Here is an 18,666-nt window from a genome sequence, read left to right on the forward strand (position 1 = left end):
TTGTCTCAATCCTACGAGAGGTCACATGACTTTTCTTGCACTATCAGTTTGATCACATCATCAATAGTTTCCGGAACAACAACTGATTTTAGGCGACTTTCACGAAATTCGTTTTGGTACGACTTTAACGACGATAAAACTGGTCCTTAATGGAACCTTTGCATGAACACATCTAAAATACTTTTAATTGCAGCAAAACCATGCCTCCTTCCTTAATTATTAGTTCAGTAGAAAGGAATAGGATAGGTAGTTAAAACATTTTAAATTGATAAAAGTAAAATTTCTTAAAATCGTTCCATATATTTCCCATTATTAATAATTTCTAATCTAAATCTAAAGAAAAAAAAGATCTTTATCACTAGAACATAATTAGGAACGTACCAAATGGGTCGCCATATTTTAGGTCGTCAATCATATTAAACCTACATGAATCCCACCGATTTTTGTGATCTCGAATAAAGCGTATCCTCACAGAAGAACCCCGTCTCCGTTGGTTATCTTAAGGTTGCAAAAAGGAAGTGGACCCTAAGCAGAGAAGATACACTTCAGATGCTCCTTGATGCCCACTTTCCGAGCAATACGTTCTCTAGGGTACCGCAAATGGGAGACATCTGTCTGCGGATTTAGTAAAATATCTAGGCCTCACCCTGGATATAAAGTTTTCATGGAAGCCGAATATCGAACAGAGAGAAAAAAAGGCATCGATTGCAATATACCATAGAAGGAGTATGGCTGCGAAAGTTGCTATCAGACTCAGAGAATCGCGGTTTCTAAAAGAACACACGTGTAAACACTCGGATATCCTCACACACTTTGATTTCATACCGGATCACTTGGTCGTCAAACCGCACTCTGTCGGCTTCTTCTCTGCCCATATATCGGCAAGGGAGCTGTAGGTGGGAAGAAGCCGTTGGAGGAGAGGGACAATGAGCTTTTTTTGCGGACGGGTCCAAGTTTGGGGAAAGGTTGGTGGAGGGGTTTACTGTCAGGAGCTCTCTATAAATTCCAGCTTTAGACTTCCTTACTATTGCAGGGTTTACCCAGCCGAGATTGCAGCCATTAAGCTTGGGATTTACCGCACCGGAGTTCAGCTTCCTTAAGAGAAGTGACCATCCACTCAGATAGCAGGGTAGCGATACTAGACGTGAACTCATTAACAGGGCGTTCAAGGTTGATCAAGGAATGCCTAACCTCGTTATCAATAGCATCGAATCCGTTTGTGATAAGACTGGTATAGTGCCAGACTACAGCGGAATCGTAGGCAATTGTTAAGCTGATGAGCTAGCAAGGAAAGACACCACAGAACCGCTGTCAGTAAAATGAGAGCAGAATACAGAAGCTGTATAGAAGAATATCAGGTGGAAACAACTCAACACTTATATCTAAATCTAATTTATTTATACCAGTTGTTTGTTTGATTCGTCACTCTTCAAGGTTTGAAAAATCGCAGCTATAGTCATTCTTAAAATATTTAATTTCCAAACTAACACTGTTTAGCACCTTATGTTTTATGCACATAATTCTTTAGGTCATTCGAAAATTCGGACAATTCAAAAATCAATTTAAAAACTTTCTGTGGCTGTGTGTGATTTTGTTTACATACTTATTTCATATCTATCCAAGAGAAATACATATACAGCACAAAATAATATATGCACGCGTCCATACACCTCTTAAAATGGTTGAGCGACTTTTTTTTTGTTGTACGTAGTATGTGTGTACATACATATGTATGTACTTTTGGAAGCATTTAATTGAAGACAACTGATTATGCAAACTGTTTTGTATGGGCGCCTCTTCATCTTTATTTTCACACAAAACTATGCGGCTCAATTTTTTAATTTGTTTTGCATTGAAACGCGTCAGGAAAAAAGCGAACGAAACGAACCAATTGCCAAGTTTCAATTGTGCATGGGAAGAAAGAAAGATGAAAATATCGAAGGAAATTGAATTATTGTGGCGCAAGTGGTGGAGAAAAATGGCAACAAAAAGAAAAGCAAACAATAAATTAGAAAAAAAAAAACAAAAATCAAATGAAATGCAAAATTCAGCGAAAGCGTGAAAATAGAACAAAACGTGCAGGCAAACTAAAGCTAAATGAAAAGCTATCTTTTGTCTAACACCTTGGTAAATCGAATTTGAACAAGAGTATAAAAATTGGTCAAATTAAAATCCTAAAAGTATTGTGAAAACATTTGTGAGCAATCAGAAGCTAACTCCGGTTGAAGGAAGTTCAAAGAATTTTCATTTATGATAAAGGGTTGTAGGATTCCCAAACATAATCTCGACATAGTTTTTTGGAAATATCAAGACAAAATTTAATTTTATTGGGTTGTAGTATGGGGAAGTCAGAGCTAAAGCCTTTGGAAATAGTAAAAATTGAATAAAAATCTTTGCAGAATAAAACCCATTTGAAAAGGAAAAGAAAGTCAAATAACAAAAATGAAAGGAAAATTTATATATGGGAAGGGTTTTAGGGTCTTATAGGCTTAAATCAGCATTCAGTGCCCTTTAAATCAGCAATTTTCCAACCACCGAAACTGAAAATATTTGAAAGAGATGAAAAATGTAGATCATGTTCGAAAGCTCGACTTTTCAATTATAGTTTTAAAGGGGCATTCTATTTTAAAAATGAAAAAAAAATCATTCTTGGTATTTTTTAAGTTTTTTTTTTTTCGAAAACTGTTTTTTTCAAAACAATACCTACGATTTCTCTGGTTATCTTCTTCTTTATTGGCGTAGACATTGCTTACGCGGTTTTAGTCGAGCTTAAAACAGCGCTACTGTCGTTCTTCCTCTTCGCTACTTGGCCAGGTCCTTCTCCACCTGGTCTTTCCAACGGAGTGGAGGTCTTCCTCTTCCTCTGCTTCTCCCGGCGGGTACTGTGTCGAATACTTTCAGAACTGGAGTGTTTTCGTCCATTCTTACGACATGACCTAGCCAGCGTAGCCGCTTTCTTAATTCGCTGAATTATGTTAATATCGTCGTATATCTCATACAGCTCATCGTTTTATCGAATGCGATATTCGCCGTGGCCAATGCGCGAAGAACCATACATCTTCCTCAGAACCTTTCTCTCGAAAACTCTTAACGTCGACTCATCAGACGTTGCCATCGTCTACGCCTCTGCACCATATAGCAGGCAGGTCGGGAATAATGACTCATCTAACAGTGCCCCTTAATAAGTATGTTATAAAAAATGGAAGGAAATAATATGAATTGCCTTTTTTACGAAACTGCAAATATTACCTATGAAATTATGACATTCTACAGGGTTTGTCCAGAAAGTAATAGAATTGATTTTCTCCTGCCGCGACTGTACTTCGGAGCGTGCGGGCACCTACTAGATTGGGTAGAGTGCGTTCCTAACTAACGAACGAACGGCTGATCAGTTATCTCCGAACACCTGGAGAATCAGGACAAACATTTTCGCGCGACGTGTTTCTGTGAGTGGTGCAAGCCGAAAATGCAGCGTTCATTAGAGCAGGGGTATGCGATTAAAATCTGTATGAAACTCGATAAATCGGCGACAGAGACGTTTGATATGATCAAGCAGGTTTACCCAGATGTTGCTTTAGCAAGAAGTGGTGTGTTTCGGTGGCACCAGGCTTTTTTGGAGGTCCGGGAAGAGGTCGCTGATGAAGACCGTGCTGGGAGACCTGCGACTTCGACAAACACCGACAATGTGGCTCGTGTGCGCCAAGTTTAATGCGTTTAATTGCACAGATGTTAAATTTATCAAAAACAGTGGTTCATGACTTTGTGACGGAGCACTTGAACATGTGCAAGGTGTGCGCGAAGATGGTCGCAAAAGTACTCACTGACGGCCAGAAATTGCGGCGAGTGTGAAAGTGACCCTACAACTCAGATGTTTTTTGTTTCCTTGCCTCGAAAGGCCGTTGAAAGGCAAGCATTTTGAGACGACAGAGGGGATCCAAGTAGCATGCACCTCAGCTCTCAAGAATTGTAACGATTGGTTCAATAATTTTTTTTAAATCGACTCAGTCCTATTACTTTCCGGACAAACCGTGTATTAATATTAATATCGATTATAATGTTGATAAAAATTATTGAACAAATACTGATTTAGTCAAGTATCGAAGTTCTTTCTTCTACATCTGTCATTTTATATAAGGAGCGAAAGCTTATGACTTCTTTCTCAAGTCGCCGTTAATATAGAAATTAAAACATAGAAACATATATTTTCTCGTCGTCTCATAAGTTATGGATCTCGATGTGTATAGCAATACCTCTCGCCTCGGCCTATATAACCTATTTTTTTTTCTTGTTTGACATTCACATTTCACTGTAGAAGGAACGAATGTCTCTTCAGTCTGTGGCAACCGTCAAAAACGCGCTAACGCATGTAAAATCTTTGAGGGTCTGCCAGACAGCAGGCGTCGTATGGTTTCCTCACTCATCGCACACAGTTTGTTTGTTGAATCAGTGCGTTGGCAACAGCTGTCGTGCCGTTCCGGCTAACTGCTCGGCTGCGCGACTATTAGCGTTGTTTTAATTGAGCATCACACACATCTTTCCTGTCGCTGTTGTTATCGTCTATCGTCGCTGTTTTGTTGGCGAATTTCGTATATTTTTTGTTTCATTGTTTTTGGGAAGAAGGAAATTGTCGAATACTGTTGGATGTTAATCACAAGCAGGTCTTGTTTTTTGTAGTAGATGTGTACGTAAATTGTAGTAAGCATTAACAGTTGTCTTCAACCTAACCTTTTAACCTAAAAAAATTAACTTTAACCTAAAAATTCGTTTTTTAAATAAAGTTTTGTTTAGAAAGTGTAACTTAAGATAATTAATGTTTACTGATTGTTTTGTTTTTTATTTTATTCATTTTATTAATTTTTATTTTTTTTTACAGAAATGTCAATTTCACCTTCACCCTCGCCTGAGAATCTGAGGATCTGTCTGGTTGGCGATGTCGTTAACGATACAGAAACCGTGGAGGCTGCGCGCTGTTTTAATGTTCCTGTCATCACCTCCGAGAATGGCTTGGACGTGCTCAACGACTATGAGTGGCGCACCTTCTTTGTGCTGAAAGATTTCGAGGGTCCCATATACGATGCGATACACAGAAATAAACAGTGGTAAGTGATATTCAATAATGTTATGTTTACCGTTTGTCATGGGCGATTTTTAAAAAATACCGCAAGCAACTGACGAAGTTCGAATTTTTGGCATAATTTACCCTTTACGTAAATTCCTACACGCGCTGACTAATTTTTGCAAAATCTCAAATCGCGTTCCTGAGTACTTATGTACATATGTATGTAGGTATGTACATCTATGAAGAGTGTTCTTAAATTAGCACAAGTGTATCTCTCAAATGACAATCACTTGTGCATAAAAGCTATTTTTAGTTTAGTATTTTCAAATACATACTTGGTTTCATAAATAGATGTACGTACATTGCTGTGATTGTGATTGTTGCTTTTGTTGTATGTTGCCATTTTTCGGTTTTTATAGGGATGTGGCACATCAATGGTTTCCATAAATTGACGCCATATGTCATCTTCGCCTCACACCCTTTGTTAGCTGCCGGAAGTTTTGATTGTGTAATACAGCCATTTGCATTTACTGTTATATTGTCGCTGACAGAAATGACTATGACATAATTTTACGTTATTCCTTTGTGTTGCTTACAATTGTAACGGTTGAGTATACTGTTGGTGACTAGGTGTTGAAACGTTATTACTAATATCTGCGATATGTACCCTCTCTCGCTGCTTAAATATTTCATTTTCACTTTTAATTGCAGTTACGCTTATGTGGGCATTTTCAACTGCCTCTGAGTTTAATCTACCTGTTAGCCTGAACACTATTATTCATATTACTTATTTCTTAATTCATAGACCCTTAACCAAAGACATTTTCAATAGGGGATCAGGGGAAAGATGTTGCTTTTGTGCAGGTAAAAAAGTTGTTCTTTAAGGGTTTTCCTCTAATTTGAAGGCGGACAAATACCGATATTTTGCAAAAAAAAATTTACAAGTGATAACAAGTAATGTCTCGTGTCGAATAGACTTCTTGGGCTTTTGGTTACCTCAGCTCTATACATATAATCAGCCTCCTAGTGAATAATCAATCTAGTGCTGTCTAAATTCGAATTTCTGGTTGTAAAATGCACAATATTTCCATTAGAGATCTTTACGAATATCGCAACAAAATATATTTAAAGAATATGAGGTTCATTTAAAAATTACTGTTACAACTATAGAGCTCTATATCATGGGTATTTACCCAAGTAACTCTTTATCTTTCTTCTTTACTCGCATAGACACCGCTAAGCGGTTATAGCCGGGTTAACAACAGCGCGTCAGTCGTTCATTCTTTTCGGTGTTTGACGCCAATTGGAGATTCCAAGTGTAGTCAGGTCGTTCTCCTTTACCGGGTCAATCGAACCTTATATGCGATGTTGAGCAGGCTTATCCCATGGTAGTTGACGCAAATTGTGGGGTCTCCCTTTTTGTGGATTGGACAGAGCACTCTTAAATTCCAATCGTCGGTCATGCTTTCGTTCGACCATATTTTAAAAAGAAGTTGATGCATGCTCCTTATCAGTTCTTCGCCACCATATTTGAATAGCTCGGCTGGCAATCCATAGGCCCCGCCGCTTTGTTCTTCAGACGCGTAATTCCTATTCGAACTTCTTCATTTTAGTTTGCTAGAGTTAGTTAAGTAAACTGGTAAGCCCATAAGCCACGCATAGACCAGTTTCGTTCTTTGCGGTGAGCTGTATCATTATTATGAAATAACATTATCTGTGTTCGAAAAGAAAAATAGTCCGATCACGACAATTTTTCCAAAGAGTTACCTCAGCTCAAATACAAATCATTGGTTCCTAATGTATATATTATACAAAAAAGGCATCAGATGGAATTCAAAATAGCGTTTAGGATGTTAAGAAAATATTATATACAAATTGAAATCGTTTAGATAAATTTTCCAAAAAAATTACGTCACATCTATTAGTTATGACACTTTATAGGTTTTCGCGCCATTTTGTGGGCGTGGCAGGCAAAATGTGTGTTTCATCATGATATCTCAATTTTTACTCAAGTTACAGCTTGCACGGACGGCGGACAGACGGACGGACGGACAGACAGACATTTCTTGTTTAACCCTTATCTGACTATTATTGAATATAAACAACTTATAACAAAACTAGAAACCAATATTAAAAATTTTAGGAAAGTTTCATATTATATTTGGAAAAAGAGAAATAATAAAATTGCCTACATATAGGCGCATGCCTAATTAAATATATTAACTAATAATTAATTACAATTAAATATTTTCTGTTTTAAAATTTTAAAATATAAGAAAAGAGTTTTAAATTTTTCATTATAAATTTATAAACTATTATAAATATAATATATTAGAATTCGTAGAAAAAATATGGGGCTATACACTATAAACGGTAATTTCTTTTCTGTTTAAATTTTTTAAAATTGATGTGTGTCTGTACATACATATGTATATAAGTATGTTTCTGCAGATTAAATTTACTACCAACCATAATAGCGAACAAATGTTTCGTGTCTCATTTGCACGAGCACTTATGAAGGCGATAAAAGAAAATAGCCACACAGTGATCATAAAAGTCCCAACACGAATTGGCTAAAAATGCAAAAGCAAGCGAAATTAAACCAAAACAAAACTGCAAACACAACGCAAAAATAAAAGAAAAATATATAAATTGAAATGCTGAAAAAATTGAATGAAAAGTTTTAGTGCGACAATTGAAGAGTGGCTGTGTGATGTGCGACCGAAGAGTTCTGCGCCCCCCGCAATCAATGCGCTTCACATGCAAAATACTTGAAGCGGACGAAGAGATAAATAAATAAATCAAGATGAAATTGCACATATGTACATACATACATATGTACATATGTATGTATGTGCCATGTAGAAGCGCAGTCAAGAACCCATAAAAATATGAATGAAATTCGCAAACATCGGTTCCAACACATCGCCAACGCCACCAGGGCGCATTGCATCGCTGATTGTTTTCACTTAACGCTGGAAATGCTGGTGCCGATCCACCATCAAATGTCAACAAAAACATCGATACGAGTGGTTACTTAAAAACACACACATATACACTTACACAGATGTATAAGTACATATTTACACATGTACGCATATGTGATGATAAATAAACATGATGACGATGTTGGCAGCGAAATTATGATGAATAGTTCACTTGTCACCATCAAACGCTCGAGATAACAAGGAGCAAAACAAAGCAATCGAAATATATCTATAAACATATGTATGTATGTATGTATGTGTGTATTTATACATCGAATTGTTTTCACGCTTGTAGCTTCACACACACACACGCGGACAGATGTCTGTACATATACATATATTTATGATATATGACATTCTAAGTGGAAAGCTTGTATGAAGCTTGTATGTAGGCGCCACAGGGGTGCCTGTTGTGGCTAACGAGCGGATGATTTAAAACCAAAATTTACACTTTTCGGAACCTCACCGGAAATGTAGTATTGGGTAGTTTGTTTTTTATCAATTAGACTGTGATGCGCATAAATTGCTTTCAACAACGTCTTTGTTTATGCGAAATTCTATACAAAAATATGTTTAATAATTTTCCACTTTTAATTAATACACAAAAAATTTTGCAAATTCATTTTAATTATGTGGAAAATAAAGTTATACTTGTATTAATGCTTTTGTTTTTAAGTTAATGGGTTTGTTTTTATGGCTTGCTCGATTTTTGCCACAGAATTCTAAAATAACTCATACATAATTCAAGGTCTTCGGGGATAGTATTTTTGATTGGTACAAATTATTCAAAAAGGGTGAAGAATGCGTTGACGATGAACCACTTCCAGGACGACCATCAACACTGATGATAAACTCGTCAATGCAATAAAGGAGTTGGTGCTTGAGAACCGCCGATTAACAGTCAGAGACCTTACTGCCATCGTTGGAATATCGGAAGTATCAGTGAAAACCATTTTGAAATATCATTTGGGTCTAAGAAAAGTGAAAGCACGTTCAGGTCCGAAATCACTAAATTTTTTCGAAAAACAGAGTCACATCTGGAAAACAATGCTTTACGACTACCAGGATTTCATGAAACGTATTACTACTGGCGATGTGTTTTAGTTCAATGCTTACGACCCTGAAAAAGACGATCAATTGACTGAATATCGTGGCAAAGGTGAGACAAAGCCGAAAATACCATGTCAAAAATCAAAGTTTTGTTGACAGTTTTCTTCGATTATCGAGATGTGGTGCACTCCAAATTCCTTCCGACCAGCCAAACTGTCAACAAGGAATTCTGCTGAAGTGTTATGCGACGTTTGTGCGAAGCTATTCGTAAAAAGGGTCTGGAATTATGGGCTGCCAATTCTTGGTTTTTGAACCACGATAATGAACATGAACCGTCGCATACTGCATTGATTCTTCACGTGTTTTCGCCAAATTTCCGCAACTACCGTATTCGCTTGATTTAGCTTCGTGTGACTTCTGGCTATTAAGCAAACTCAAACGACCGCTCCGGGCAAAACGCTTTATGTCAATTAAAGACGATAATCGCTACGCGCATGGAAGCCTATTCCAGAAATTGCCTTTAACAACTGTTTCGTGGATTTAAAGAAACGTTGGCATATGTGTATTGGGGATATGGGGGACGCCATAGATTTTAAAGAATAAATTATGAATTTTAATTTTCAAAAATGCAGCTATTTCAGTAAATGTGTGAGAACTCGCATTGTCGTAGCAAAGAGTCATGCAACTGGTTGGTTTTCCTAATTTCTTGAAAGACAATTGGCAAACAAATGGTTGTGTACCACTTCCGCGTTGTTCTAGTGGTGTGGTTGCATTCTTCTAGTGGTTTAGTTGCGATCTGTCCAGTTGTTTCAAAAAAACCAGGCAACCATTTGCTTAGAAGTACTTTGTGTGCGTACAACTTTTTTGGGATTCGGATCATTTTGCAACTTCCATACGGTCGATTGCTGTTAACTATCGGGCTCATCCACTATTCGTCACCTCTCCTTATGTGTTTCGAAGCACCGTTATCGTATTTTTTTTTTAACATTTTGCTCGACCAATCGACACGAGCCTTTTTTGGAGCGATGTGCGGAATCCAACGTGAACAAATTTTGTTTACAGTGAAATGTTCCTGTAGTATTGAATGTATGCTGGTCTCACTAATGCCTACAGTTGTCTCAATTTCACAATAGGTCACATGACGATCATGCAATATTAGTTTGCACATAGCATCAATAGTTTTTGGAACAACAACAGATGTTGGACCACCTTCAGGAAATATGTACATCTCGGAGTGGTCTACGTCCTCGATCGAATTCAGTTTAAATTCATCGTTGAACTGTTGTTGAGGTAATCTACGCCGGAAGTTGCAAAAAATAATCGCGTGAAAATTTTCAGCATTTAAAACTGTTGGGCGATATGAATATTTTTAGTTACTGTAAGAAACACAAATAGCGTTTATATATCAAAACTTTTCGAGTATTTATAACAATAAAAATTTCCGACTTTACGATAAAGTGGTGAGTTACTAGATTGAAATACTAGGGTTCCCAAATGCCGAAATATAAAAGGCAATCTACATTTTGGGATTTTGGTTTACTTCCAAACATGCTCTTTTTTTTAACTTCTGCAGGTCTGCAAAGTAAATTGTTTGCTCTTTGTGCCCGATGGCCGTTTTGCACTACTCTAGGTGGTCGATATTAAGACTTGCGATCCTCGGAAAATATATCTTAGCTTTTTTGGAACAGGTTCGCCAGGTAAAGTCCACTGTTTAAACTGTTTTTTGGTGTTTACCTTTTGTTCCACTGGGTCCATGTTGGGTCAAGAACCACGAAATGGCACAGAAATGCCTTCAGATTGCGCCTAAATAGTCAACAGCCACATACTGTTGTGAAGTGGTCTTATAGTTTTGCTTGTTGTTGTTTAACTGCGCGATTTTCCTTCCAATAAAAATATTCGAAACTCAGCAGATATACTCAACCTTCCACTCTCACCCGAAGTCAATAAATCAATGAGTCCGATTGCTCAGCTACACGATAGTAAAGTTCTCTTGCAATGGTGGCACCATCGGGTGATGAGGCTAAGTACTTATCGGACCGCCTTCGTAAGCATTGAAGCATTGGTTCTATGTGAATGACGTCGACTGCCTGTTTGTAGGATATCACGTTAATTGTAGTATATAGCTTCATATGTACATATATCGGGCATGGTCAGGAAATGTCCTTATAATATTAATGGGTGCCGGAACTGCCTGAAGAAAGTGTCTGCACTTTGTAATTTGTAATGACCTCTTCTTGTTGCATGAAACACCAAGGAGAAGAAGAATTTTCTTAGTCCAAATCATGGACTGATACATACATACATTTGTATATTCGAATATTCCATAAAATGCTGATAGCTGCAGTTGTGCACATAATTGCCATCGATGAACCATAAATAACAAATTATTCAGCCAAACACCTGTAAAAGATACATATACCTCTGTTCGCTTCACATTTTTTAATAAAAAATTAATTTTTTAGATCGATGAATCAGCTTTCATCAAAATAAAATCTTCAAAATGTAGGAGAAAGAAAAATGTTCGACAAACTCAATATTATATCCCACAGCAAAATGTGTATTTTCCAGAAGCATTAAAATGATCATAAGTTTCGGTAATATAATGTGCACGAGCAAATAAATACTTGCGTTAAGGCGAAGAAAGCGTTGTGCAATAAATGTCGAGCAGCAAGCTAAACAAATCTTCGCATAATTAAATAAAATACGCACGAAAATATTTCAAGAATGTGGAAAATCTATCGATGTCCTTGTAATGTAATTGTCGCGCGCTGCTTTTGCCGACGATCAATGCAACAACACACAGTTGACTCAGCTGTCTTTGAACTCTGTAAGAGGCCGAACGCTAATGGGCCGCGCTGGCTGATCGGCGCAACAGCTGTGGTGTAAGAGGGGCGTTTGTGGCATTTAAACTTTTTGAGGGTCTTCTCGTTTATTGGGGAGCACGTAAGGCACGCTCTCTTGCAAATATTTTATGTACATACATACATACATGTGTATATTTATGTACTATGAGTTTAAAAATTATTTTTATTTACATATACGTCTGTATATAAAGCGCGTGCACTCGTCACTCGCTGCTTGCTTTATTCATTTTGCATCTGTGTACACATTTCGCATTTATATATACATATTTTTTAATTTTTATTTAATTTTTTTTGCAGTATATTGTTTTATATTTATTTATTCTTATTTTATTTAGTTTTTTTGTATTATAATTTCACCTACATATGTACATATACATACATATATCTCTACTTTCCAATCTAGCTATTTATGATATACCCTAAACATATTGGGTAGTCGAAAAAGTCTTTTCGTATTTTGTCAATAGATGTCGCTGAAGTCGTATATCTCCAGTGCTACCAATCACATTGTGTCATGTCATATATTGTTGGAAAGGTTAGAAGAAAAAATATATTGAAGTTTGATTAGAAATACGAACAGACTTTATCGACTATCCAATATATTAAGCTCGAGATATCGATCTAAAATTTTACATACTTTCTTTTCTCACCAAGAACCTGCTCATTTGTCGGAATCGCCCATCAAGTTCTTGTATAGAAAACTTTTTTATTTTACAAAACAACTTCACGAAATTTGGCATGGATTGTTGTCCAAGGCAATGTCACAACTTTTGAAAAAAAAATTCTGATAGGATACTTTAGTGTATTGCTGCCATACAAACTGTTCGATCAAAATCAAGTTCTTGTAAGGAAAACTTTTTTATTTAATAAGACAACTTCACGAAATTTGGAATGGATTATCGTCTAAAATAACGGTACAGTTACCGAAGAAATTGTTCAGATCTGACCACTACAACATGTTGCTGCCATACAAACTGATTGATCAAAGTCAAAGAAAAGATCTTTCTACAATTTTCTGGTGTCATAAATTCATCCGTGAGGGGTATTATTGCTTCAGTGCGTTTTTTTTTTGTTTTTCTAAGTATAATAATTTTTTTGTGTTTTAATTTTATCTATCTATCTCCATCTACCTAGCTAGCTATTTTCATATTTCTTTGTATTTATTATTATTTTTTTTATATTATTTTCTGTTATTTTTTATCACACCGAACACAATACAATACCTGCAATGTCAAGTTGAATATTAAATAAATGTTTCATTGCTATATTAAAGTAATAAATTATTTTCGTAAATTCATATAATATTTATGATTTTTGACGCCATTTCACGCGGCTATTTTTTTGGCTGCTATTGCTATTTGGAATTAAATAAAAATTTCAAATTAAAAAAATAATAAAAAATCAAACATGTATTTGTTGGTCTTACGCCCACCTTCAATACACAACGCTACACTCAGCATTCCTTCGCCACTTTTCTTCTTCGACACTTTTACTTTTCATACATACGCATGTATGTACATATGTATGTATGTTTGTAAGTGCGGTGTGGTTTTGTTGCTTTTGTTTTTGCGCTAATATGGCTTTTGCAGTGTGATAATATCCACTACTTAGGCAAAATCACCTACGAAATGTACATATGTATGTAAATAACGGATGGCGCTCAGCGCGGCCGGGACAATTCATTTCGGATTCTGTTGAAAAATCAAGCGAATTTCGGGCGAAAGACAAAATGAGCAATGCGCATATTTTGGCAACGTGTCACAAAAGTGTTTCCGCCGCGCAACTCGTCATCGTCATCAGCGCGTTGCCACTCGTACAGCGAACGGCAACAATGAGTGGAGCATAGAGAAAACATTCATCATCCGCCATGGTGTCCCTCGCTGTCAATTTGCCGCCACTTCACTGTGCGCTGCGTTGTAAGCGTGCGTCTACGTAGTAATACATCTGTGTGTGTGTGTATATATTTGAGGCGTCGTTGTACTTTTGTTGCGCTTTGGCCTACTGGCAACTGATCGTCGGCGACACTTCACTGACTCTTAAAGGCCTTGCGCAGCCATTAAGACCTCAAATATGTAAATACCACACATATACATGTAAAGTGAAAGGAATGCGTGCATTTCGGCAGACATGTAAGCACAAATCCGGCGTTGTTGTCCGTTCAATGTAAAATTCTATTTTGGTTAAAACAGAAAATACTAGAACTAAAATTTTTTAGCGGTCAAGTTGTTGTATTTGCACTTATAAAAAATAAAACGAAAATATTATGGTTTAAAAAGCATGCAATTTGCACAAATTTCCTGCCAAACTAATTTGTCAATCAATAAGTTCTGGGTACTTGGTAAGCTTCGATAGGTATAGAAGCGTCTAGTTATCTACATATGTTGCTTTTCATAGACATTTTTTGAACCCTTCATTGGTTTTGAAGCTTTTGAAGCTTTCTTACACATTTGGTGTTATTGAGAAAATAAAACTAAGTCAGTTTAAAAATCAGAAAATAATTATGTCCCTGAAGTGAGCAAATTATTTTTTAGATTTCCTCTCAAATATTACATACATATACATATGCATAAATTCGTGCTTTTAAGGTTATGATAATCTGCTTAAAAGGCTAATTTATAACCCAGTAAAATTTCTCCAATCATATAATATAAAAAATACAATAAATTACAGTACTAAGAACACAGAAATGAGGAACTAACTTAAAAACGGCCGTAAGGCCATCGCCATTAAAAGAATAAAAATACTGTGATCTTAGCATACCATTTGATCAAATTTGACCCGGATTATAACACTAATTTTTATTATCGCCTTCAAAATACGCTCCTGAGTCAATACAAGTATGCCAACGCTTAGTCCATTTTCCGTAGACTTGTTGTAAGGCTCCGCTGGAAGACCTTCAACGAATTTTGTTTGTTTTGTCCATTTTTAGAGCGCCATTCACTAGATTGCTTGACAATTGTCATGTCATTCATAAACCTACGACTCCTCGCATGTGTTTGTTGAATATAGCATCTTCAACTATTTTGGGACCTCATCGTCTTTTTAAAGTATTCAGGTCTTTTGGTATGAGTCTAGCACTGACACGCTTCATACCCTGAATATATTAAGTCGATCTATAAGAGATTTGGATATGTTGTGCTATTCTTTTGATGGCAACATGATGATTTTAAAGCAATGTTTCTTTGAATTTTAAGATATTCTCTTTAATATAAGAGGATGGAAGACTCGAATGAGACAAGTTTACGTTGACTTCACGAGCTTTGCTGAACGCTTTGTGCCACTCAGATACTTGTTTTTGCGATTATGTGTACTTTCCAAAACTCTTCTGCAACGCTTTAAACGAACCCGTGAAGGCTTCGTTTAAGAATGCCTAACCTCGTTAACAATGGCATCGAGCCATTTTATGATAAGTCTATTATGGGTGTCAGGATATAGCAGAATCGATGGTAACTGTAAAATTGATGAGCTTGCAAGGAAATGTACCCTATTATCAATAGAATAAAAATAGTTGGTGCTCCTTACCCAACTTCCACAACTATTATACGCCATTACGAGTATTAGAATTTTGAAGAATGAAATTGCAGAAAAAAGGCCTAATTCGAAGAAGAAAACCTTTTTTCATCGAGATAATGCTCCGTTATTGTGAACGAATCAATGATAGCGATGACAAAAGCATATGCTTGTAATTTCTTTTTCATCCGCCGTTTCTGGATCTTTTTAAACATTTTGAAATTCAATTATATTAAGATAACTCACATATTGACCGATATATGCGATATAAAGACGCCCAGAAGTTCGAAAGTTTTTTTTTATTACGTACATTAGGGCTAAGGGAAGTATTGACTCGATTCAACCCATATTTTCTGTAAAAAGTCAAATATAGGTACTGGGGTCCAAATATTCAGTACCTAGGGACTTGGCCAGTTTTGGTTCCATTTGGACAATTTTTAGTCATAATGTGGCATACTTCAAAGGCATTATTCGTGCAAAATTTTATCCGTTATGTTAATTTCTTCTTGATTTGTAGACAGAAAAGTGAAATAATCTGATTGATCTTAAAACTGTGTTACATGGGAAGTAGGTGTGGCCGATTGTGCCTATTTTCACACTGTAACTTAAAAATGTCAGATGAAGGTCATTTCATTTCGATTCCGGCTTCATTAAACCGCTCTCATACCATCTTCCGGGTAAAATTTAATGTCTCTGGCGTATTTAGTTATTGATTTATCGCGTTTTTAGTTGTTTTTAACTGTACCGTTATATGGGGAGTGAGCGAGATTATCATCCGATTACACCCATTTTCACTTTAGAAGTTTTAATATTTATGGCGAGCGAATTTGTTTGTTGTAGCTTTAGTGGTCTGTACATTAAATTTGTTAGAGGGGACCACTTTTTCAACATATTTTTCCAACAGGGGCACCTTGCTACTGCCATCCGCTGTCCCGAATTACAGTTCTATATCTTAATTTAGTGCTTAGTTATGGCACTACGAACTCGAAATGTGTTTGTACTAAGGAACCCATATACCAAGTTTCATTAAGATATTCCAATTTTTACTCAAGTTACAGCTTGCACGGATGGACGGACGGACAGGCAGACAAGCAAGCATATGAAAACCGCCCAACTGGGGAAGTTTCACAAATAAATCAAGTTCCCGATTATCTTGTTATTTTGCTGTACTTTTTCATATCGGGCTGGTATTTTTCGGATTATTTTAAGGTCTAACTGCGGGGTTAAGTAAATACTTATACTTATGTACATATGTATATACTATTCATACATACATACACACATATGCGCATCCGACAGCAAAATCATTGAACCGCACTGAAGCTTGTTATTCTAAATCATGCTATCCAAGTGCTACATTGACCTAAACAGATGGTGTTAACTCTAACATTTGGCAAAAGCTATCAACTCGCTGCATTTATGTATATTTTCTACATACATATATACATACATACATACATATGTTTGCCCATATAAACGTACTTGAGGAGGGCAATGGCAGCAAAGCTTAAAAAAATAGTACACAAATTCTTAGCGTAGCAGCTGATTGTTATTATTATTTTTATTGTTGTTGTAATCCATCTAGTTCAAACCAGCCATATAGAGCGGGCCATGTTGTTGAAGACAGCGCAAACAACAAAAATAAATAAACAAATCTGATGAAATAATTTTTATTAAGCCAAATAGAGGTGAGTGTGTATGTGTGTGAGTGTGCTAGCGCCCATTTGATTGGTGTCAGTGGCAGAGTGCTGTCGTTGCAACGCTGATGAGCGTTCAAATAAAAATGTATATATGGATGTGTGTGTGTTGTTTGTTTGCAAGTCAAAAAGCAACAGTTGTCATCCCCTACAATGCGAATGTATGTGTGTTTGTGTGTGTAGGCGATAAGTGCTGCGTAAATTTACTTTTATTTCAAGTGTTGGGGAAAGTTTCTATTTTTGGCATTTGATTTGCGGTGACCATGATGTCGATGATGAGGTGTATTATTATGTTTATTTTACTTTGTTATTATTTTGGTTGCGGCTGCCGCTGGCTGGCAGCCTGTTATTTACCAAATATGCACATGCAGAAGGGTTCCCTCAAATTTGGCAGCGCCACTGATGTGCATGTGCGCGCGTCGGAGTGAATGAACTCTTATTTTTCCTTCTAAGCACTTATTAAGAAATGCGCTTTATCATAAGGTAATTTTGATGTCTTCTTAAAAATAAATGAGTGCACAAAGATATAGCTTTCTAACATTTCGAACTTCTTTTCTTATTGTATGCCAGCTTATCAAATTTGAACCGTAATACAATATAACAAAAAAAAACTTTTAAGCTCCTTTTGACTTGTAGTCATCTAAGTCTCATTTGTATACTACTCTAAAGGCATTATTCCCTAGTCATATTTCTCTATATTTATGTTTCTTTGTTGGCTCAGTTCGAATTGCAAAATAACGGGTTTTTCAATAGGGACGCTTCAGAAGTAGACCAATAGGGACCGCAAACGATGCCATATTTTTCCCCGCTCTTTTGACATTTCTCTTCAGTAAGGTTTGCCATTTTATTATGGAAAGATATACATATGTATGTATGTATATACGATCCAACAACGAGTCGAAATTATTAAAATTTACTACCGAAATTCGGAGTCAGTGGCTTCAACTTTAAGAGCGCTACGTCCAATTTGTGGTCATCATAATCGTCCTATCAGAACAACAATTGAGCATCTAGTGAACAAATTTGAATCTATAGGCACAAGTACAAAATGTTCCCGTGCCAGTGAGACAAAAAGTGTCGAAAATATTGCTGCCGTCCATCAATTGAGGAAGACCCAAATCAGTCTCTCACACGTCGTTCTCAAGCGTTGGGCATCTCTGTGACGTCGTTGTGTCGAATTTTTCGAAACGATCTTGGCTTACATTCTTATAAGATCAAATTGATGCATGAACTAAATCCGCTTGACCACTAGAATCGTCGTATGTTCAGGAATTGGGCTGAGCAACAACCTGAAAATGATCCGGATTTTCATCGGAAACTCATCTTCAGCGATGAGGCTCATTTCTGGCTAAATGGCTTCGTCAATAAGCGAGTATAACGCGTTATTGGTCAGGCAGCAAACCACACGTACTCCATGAATAACCATTACATTTCGAAAAAATTACGGTTTGGAGCGGTTTTCGGGCCGGCGTCGTCATTGGTACGTACTTCTTCCGTCA

The 18,666-nt window shown here is 36.6% G+C and overlaps 1 protein-coding gene across 2 annotated transcripts in view; it reads left to right on the top strand.

Annotated features, from left to right (window-relative positions):
• The window catches only part of LOC126761098 (protein ECT2), a 41,558-nt gene that overhangs the window by 11,087 nt on the left and 11,805 nt on the right, over positions 1-18,666 (top strand). For both annotated transcript variants that reach the window (XM_050477029.1, XM_050477030.1), the window contains exon 2: positions 4,874-5,099. In XM_050477029.1, the coding sequence (XP_050332986.1) occupies positions 4,874-5,099 (226 nt within the window). The remainder of the gene's footprint in view (positions 1-4,873; positions 5,100-18,666) is intronic.

The sequence above is a fragment of the Bactrocera neohumeralis genome, chromosome 6 (genome assembly GCF_024586455.1).
Source record: "Bactrocera neohumeralis isolate Rockhampton chromosome 6, APGP_CSIRO_Bneo_wtdbg2-racon-allhic-juicebox.fasta_v2, whole genome shotgun sequence".
NCBI lineage: Eukaryota > Metazoa > Arthropoda > Insecta > Diptera > Tephritidae > Bactrocera > Bactrocera neohumeralis.